This window comes from Pan paniscus, chromosome 15 (assembly GCF_029289425.2).
Source record: "Pan paniscus chromosome 15, NHGRI_mPanPan1-v2.0_pri, whole genome shotgun sequence".
In the NCBI taxonomy this organism is placed as follows: Eukaryota; Metazoa; Chordata; class Mammalia; order Primates; family Hominidae; genus Pan; species Pan paniscus.
Window position 1 is genome coordinate 99,871,069 of NC_073264.2, and position 7,241 is coordinate 99,878,309.

At 46.6% G+C, this 7,241-nt stretch overlaps 1 protein-coding gene across 1 annotated transcript; it reads left to right on the forward strand.

Moving 5' to 3' along the window:
* The first annotated feature begins 3,508 nt into the window (after positions 1-3,508).
* On the forward strand, positions 3,509-4,591 carry LOC100976907 (testis-specific protein LINC02914). The gene is made up of 2 exons (XM_034937220.2): positions 3,509-3,707; positions 4,413-4,591. Exons 1-2 carry the CDS (start codon positions 3,509-3,511, stop codon positions 4,589-4,591), a joined length of 378 nt encoding a protein of 125 aa, XP_034793111.1.
* Positions 4,592-7,241: the final 2,650 nt, after the last annotated feature.

Consider the following 7,241-nt stretch of genomic DNA (forward strand, 5'->3'; position numbering starts at 1 on the left):
TTTACTGAGGCACAATACAAGCGATAGACCTCACTCAAAGGCAGTCTCAAAATATCATATGAAGTGGTATATTGAAATAATTGCAATCCAAAATATTAGGTTGGTGCAAAAGTAATTGTGGTTTTCACCATTAAAAGAATGGCAAAATCACGATTACTTTTGCACCAACCTAGTAGCTCACTTTATTTAATAATGCGTCATAAGTAAGAACTTGTTTTACACTTAGGAATGACTTGAAGAATCAGTAAGTTGAAAGCCTACTATGGGAATTCTTATTGAGACTAGGGCCCTAAGATGAGCTACGTAGAATGAGCTAGTATTATAGATATGAGTATGAATAGTAATTCCAACTTCACTTAGCCTCAGTGTTATCTTCTATAAAATGAGAATGATTTTATTCTCACATACCAACCACTATGGCAGGTCACAAACATTTGGTCACTGAATAAATAAATGCACATTTCCCTTTGCTGTGGCCACAGCACCCACCCCAGTGTAAAGAGTCTATTGAATGTGGCTGGGGGGCCATGGGTCATGGGAGCCTGTAATCCCAGCACTTTGAGAGTCCGAGGCAGGAGGATCCCTTGAGCTCAGGAGTTGGAGACCAGTCTGGACAACGCAGCAAAATTCCTTCTCTACAAGAAATACAAAAATTAGCCAGACATGGTGGTGCACTCCTATAATCCCAGCTACTTGGGAGGCTGAGGTGGGAGGACTGCTTGAGCCCAAGAAGTGGAGGTTGCAACCAGCCAAGATTGTGCCACTGTACTCCAGCCTGGATGACAGAACCAGACCCTGTATCAAATAATAATAATAATAATTTTATTTAAAAAGAGTCAGCTGGGCTTGTGGCTCATGCCTGTAATCCTAGCACTTTGGGAGGCCCAGGCAGGTGGATCACTTCAGGCCAGGAGTTCAAGACCAGACTTGCTAACATAGTGAAACCCCATCTCTACTAAAAATGCCAAAAAATAGCTGGGTGTGGTGGTGCATAACTGTAATTCCAGCTACCTGGGAAGCTGAGACACAAGAATCACTTAAACCCAGGAGGCAGAGTTTGCCATGAGCCAAGATTGCACCACTGCACTCCAGCCTAGGTGACAGAGCAAGACTCTGCTTCAAAAAAAAAAAAAAAAAAGAAAAGAAAAGAAAAAAAGATTCTCTTGAATGAGAACTGTAGGCATCACCCTGCAAAGTTATAACTATTAGTAGTAAAAGAAATACTGTTTCTAAACCCATATTATGCCTTAAATCATACTAACAATTCTAGCTGATCTACCACAGATTTTTACAGCTAGAAGTAATCTAATGGGTCACTTAATTAAAGCCCCTAAATTTTGGATAAAGAGCCTGAGGTTCAGCGACAACCTAGGACTTGTTACTGGCGGTGGCAGGTGACAATGAGAACCTCATCTTGCTGGCTCCCCACCTAATGATTTTGCAGGACTCCACGAGGCCTCTCTTTGGGTGAAACAAAAGTTTATTCGAGTTCAGGCAAGAAATCTAGGGTTTGAAAAAGGCAAGAGTGGCCGGGCTCGGTGGCTCACGCCTGTAATCCCAGCACTTTGGGAGGCCGAGGAGGGCAGATCACGAGGTCAGGAGATCGAGACCATCCTGGCTAACACGGTGAAACCCTGTCTCTACTAAAAATACAAAAAATTAGCCAGGCATGGTGGCAGGCGCCTATAGTCCCAGCTACTCGGGAGGCTGAGGCAGGAGAATGGTGTGAACCCAGAAGGCGGAGCTTGCAGTGAGCCGAGATCGCGCCACTGTACTCCAGCCTGGGCGATAGAGCAAGACTCTGTCCCCCAAAAAAAAAAAAAAAGCAAGAGTTTCAACATTTTTTATTTCCTTGAGTAGATCTTAAAACACAAAAGAGGAGCATGAATCATATTCTACCTTTATTTACAACATCTTGTATCTTCCAATTTCTACAAATAATTGAGAGTTCTGCAGCATTGAGAATGGTCAGCAGAAAGGGCAAATTTTTGCTCCATATCAAATGCTGCTGCCCCTTAACTAGGTGCCTGTCTGGAAGGCTGGCCCAGGAGTTCCCCATGCTGGTCCCAAGGAGGGGCACAAGCTCAGGGTTTGTTTCTGCCACCTGGAAGGCAATCGTCAGAGCCTGCCATGTGTGCATGTGGATGCCTCTGTGTATTTTTAGAACGTTTTTAAAAGGGAGGCAGCCAAAATATTTTTACTACACAGCAGGCACTGTTTCATGTTGGAGCGTTGGAAAGAAAAGCAAGAGAAAGAAAAGACAGGGAGGAGAAGATTTAAGACCAGCGCACAGATTGAAATGGTTAATGCCTTCTAGGGCTGCAGAACAAGCACTTTGAGTGCTGAAGACTTCTCCCGTCTCCATGTCCCTAACTGTCCCCATGCAGATTCCAGGATCCACACATCAGAGGCATCTGCCACTGAGCTGGGTGTGAAATCTGAAGACCAGGTAGTGCTCAAATGCAAGACGATACTGGGAAGAGCATTTCAACCAAGGCAGGGGGAGAGCAAAGCCATGCGGCATGTGGATTGGAATGTCATGTGGAAAGTCACAAGGGATGAGGTTTGGAAAGCAAACCGGGTCTCAGCTGGGGACAGACTCTAAAGCAGGCTCTGGGGTGTGGACACTGCCCATGGACAAAACAGTTATGATGAAATTTCATATTTTGAATAGCTCTGTGTATCTCAGAGTGCATTTTCATACCTCAAAGTCATTAGGTCCCCAAATAACCTCCTGGGTTTGCCCTGTTAACTCTATTGCACAGAGGAAGAGACTGAGGTTCAAGAGGGTCATACAGCTAATAAGTATCAGAGTTGGGAATTGAATCCAGATCTTCTTAGACTACCTTCAGGGTGCCTTTTTTGCACACAGAGTGGCTTAAAGATTTTTAAGCAGGGTAGAGACAGGATGTGAGACCTTGGGTGGAATCAGGGTGAGACATTGAGGCTGGGCGAGAAGGTCAATATGAAGAATCGTCTAGAGCAGGCATCTGCAAACAGTATCTGTAAAGGGCTTTGCAGTTGGTCGTTGTTGCATATTCTTCTTTATTTTTGTCATGTGGTTGGTTTTTAACAACTCTTTAGAAATGTAGAAATATTCTTAGCTCAAGGGCTATGAAAACAGACTAAGGGCTGGATTTGACCACAGGCTGTCATGTGCTGACCCCTGCTCTAGAGCCTGGATGTAGGCAGCCATTCAGAAGGCTGTCAAATTACCCCACGTGAGGAGCAGGAAGGGCCCAGGCTGAGATGGAGAAGAAAGATCGAGAGCCCATTCTGCAAGGAGCCTGCACGAGTTAGGGGCTGGTGGGGAGGTGCAACAGGTGAGGGGCCCTTGGAGAAGCCGGTCCCTCCACAGTGCCTGCAACAGGCTGGGTGCCCAGCCCAACACTAGCTCCTCACTGAGCACCCCCTCCATGTCTTTCTTAACCAGGGTGTAGAGGCAAGCACTGAAGGCCCATGATCAGCCTTGGGAGCCACGGGAATCAATTGCTTCCAGTATGACTGGATGCATCGGAAAGAGCCTGGGGCAAGGCTGGAGGCCACGAGAGGAGCTGCCAGGCCACATAAGCAGGGAACAAAGCCGATGATCACACGCCCATCAGTAAGCCACCTTGGTGAAGGGAAATGCCCAAGTTCTCAGCACCTGCAGAGCCTAAGACATAACAAGCAGCATGCCCTGACACTCACCAAGGCGAGGTGCTGTGGTAAGTATTTCCCATACATTGCCTTGCTTATTAAAATTTCACTATATTCCCACATGGGACTAACTATGGCTTAGAAAGGCAACCACTGTGGTAGACAGTGACAGAGACTTGCCAACTCTGCTGTCCCACAGCCTTTTCCCAGGAGTGGAGCCTCGGACAACAGGCTTACTCCACCCAGCCTCCTTTTCTGCCCCTGTAAAATCAAGACCATCATTGCAAAGTGAGGGAAAGGGGAAGAGTCAGCCAAACACTCCAACCAGCACCTGGCACCAGGTACATGATTGACGTTTGCAAGGATGTCATTGGGGTTCTTGTCCCGTATCACACAGCTAGCAAAGAGTAGAGCCACGACCTGAATCCTGATAAATCATTAATTGATCATAGGAAAAAAATGAACAATTCTAGGTTTCTAGATTTCCTCTATGGAAAATGAAGCTATGAGTCCTTTTGATCTTCAAGAGAGGATAAAATGAGATAAGCATTTGATAGAGCAATTTACCATAGCAAGGAGTGCTTCTGCCTGGTTCAAAGATGACTGTAGCATGTACCTGGGGGCAGGAGTGAGGTCACTGTCAGAGAGGAGCTGGCCCCTACGGATGCTAGAGGCAATGTGCACTTGGCAGAGAGGGAGGCAGGGAGGACGGTGAATATCCACAAGAGGGTTCCCTGTGTCCAGCACCAATGCATGTTTCAATCCCCCGCCAGGTGAGTGCTCTACCTGTTTCTGTACAGAAGAGAAATCAGAATGCCAGAGACATGAAGAAACTTCTCCAGGGTCATGTAATCACCAAATAATGTCTGCTTCGACCATCTCTACATTTTGTGCTACACCAAGATTTAAGCAGCTGTTCAAAGGAACAGTAGAACAGATGTCACAGATGTAACTATTCTTGAAAGGAAGTCAGATTTCAAAGATGGAAAGACTGCCCTTTTCCATTTGCCTCCTCCAGACCCATAACTTTGGATAGGGGGGTTTTATTGTCCGTGAGACTTATGCATATGTCAGAAGAATGTCCAAGCAGAGGAATCTAAGTGACAGACCCCCCAGGATAGGAAAGAAGAAGGACGCTCGTGCTGACACTTCCAGAACACTCTTCACGTTTTGTGACATATGTGCTTGTCGAGTGATCTTAAGACAGCTGGATGTCCGAAACATGCAGTAATAGCAGAGAACCTGAGGAGGGAGAAGCTTCCCAGGACGTTCTGAGGGCTTATGCCGGGTGCAGGCTTTCCTTCCCGCAACATCCCTGAGTCCAGAGAAGAAATCATCCCCTGCCCCGTGGGCCAAGCACTTACAGCAACAGCACTTTGAGTTTGCTGTGCTTAGATTCACTTGTGGAACTTGTTAAAAATATAAAATTCCAGACCTTACCTCCCAGGAATTCCCCAACTTTGCATTTTTCTAAGGCTTACTGCCCAAGTGATTTGGAGCACATTTGAAGAGACATTGTCTCGGGACTCCATCGCATCCTAGAACTCATTAAACAATTGCAAGTGCCTAAAGAGCTCCTAAGAAAGAGTAGGGGGTGGTGTGGAAGTGTAGAACAAAGGGATGTATCAAGGGTAGGAAGTCGCAGAAACATCTTATGAGAAGGTCTCATTTCAGCTGACTCCTGAGCCAGGAACTGGGAACAGTCAGGGGAGAGTCTTCCAGGCAGTGGAGAGTCTGGTCCAGCGCAGGTTTGGAAGCAAAGGGGATCACAGCATATTAGAGAACCTGAAGGAACATAAAGTCGACTGAGTGCGGTGGTAATCCCAGTGCTTTGGGAGGCCGAGGTGGGCAGATCACCTGAGGTCAGGAGTTCAAGACCTGCTGGGCCAAAATGGCTAAACCACGTCTCTACTAAAAATACAAAAATTAGCCAGGCATGGTGTTGGGCACCTGTAATCCCAGGTACTCAGGAGCCTGACGCAGGGAGAATTGCTTGAACCTAAGAGGTGGAGGTTGCAGTGAGCTGAGATCGCACCACTGCACTCCAGCCTGGGTGACAGAGCAAGACTCCATCTCCAAAGAAAAGAAAAAATATATATAAAGTCTAGTGTGGAAAGGGCAGGAAGAGAAACTGGAGACATACCAGGGATGGAGGCAGGGGTCTGAACGGGGAGGCACCTTGGAAGCTGGTTAAGACATTGGATTCTATGCCGAAGTCCGTGGGAAGCCGCAGGAGTTTTGAGCAGGGGGATTACATGACCAGGCTTGTGTATTTAGTTATTCTCCATACTTTGTGGGATGTGGCTGGGGAAACGCGGCGTTCCACTAAAAGTCTGCCTGCCACAGTCACCCAGGTGAGAGAAGAGAGTGGTTTTAAATAGGACGGGCAGTAGAAACGGACAGAATAAACAGACATGAAGGGTATCTAGGAGGTAAAGTCCACGGGATGTGGGAGAAGTTTGTGTGCGGGAGAGGAAGGTGTCAACATGGCCTCTCAGCTATTTAACCTGTGCCGCAGTTATGTCACTGGGGACATTTACCCAGATGAGGAGTACAGGGGTAGACCAGGTGTGAGCACCACCAAGTCCAGACCAGGACCTCTCACTGCTGCCTCCTCCAAATCCTACAAAAGGCCCAGCATATGGGAGAGGCTGAACATGACTGTGAGAATGGTAAAGAAGAATCCAGAGATATGTGTGGGTAATGTTGCATTTGCGACCCCTGTGACATACCCTAGTGGAAATGTCAGGTGGAAGAGGTGTCTGGACAGGGGTACCTGGGTTACCTGTCTGTCCCAGAAGAGAGGGCTGGGGGGAGGTACAGGTCCCTTGGAGTCATCAGGATACATAGACGGTAACCTAAACCATGGAAGCACTTGAGATAATGAGGGAGTGTTTTGACTAAACTGTAGAGAGGAAGGGAGGGGAAGGGAAAAGAAGGGGAGGAGAGGGAAGAGGAAAGGAGGGGAGAGGAGGCCAGGGAAGGGAGGAGAAGAGAGCATAGACTCAGAGTTGAAAAAGCCAGAGATGGAGAATAAGCCTGGGAGGGAACAGAGAGTAAACAAACCAAATTCAAGGTGAGACTGGATCTTGGGACCCAAGAGAAGCCCAATTATGAGAACTGGACTCCATATCAAGATAAACCACAAAAAGCTTTAGTCAAGTTTGCATCTGGATGAAGCTATTATTTATTATAGAGCATCATCTACATTTTCCCTTAACTTTGCACACTGGAAAGGGCTAAGGGTAATTTATAGACGACCTACATGGTGCCAGGCACTTTAATAAATGTTATCTGTAAGTGAAACTTTGCAAGCCACTGTGCTAAGCATTTCACAACATTATCTGATTTAATCCTCACAGTCCTCCTGTATGGTGGGTATTATTATCCTCACTTTTCAGAGAAGGATGCAAAATGCGAGAGCATTTAAGAGACTTGCCCAAGCTCACACAGCCGAGTGTTCCAGCCACAATTTCAACCTGGTTCCCCAGGTCCTTCACAACATGTCTGTCTTTGCAAATGTTTGTGAACAATAGAAAAGGAAAAATTTCCAATGATTAGAAAAAGAGAAACTCAACAGTGCAAAGCCAAAGTGTTCATTC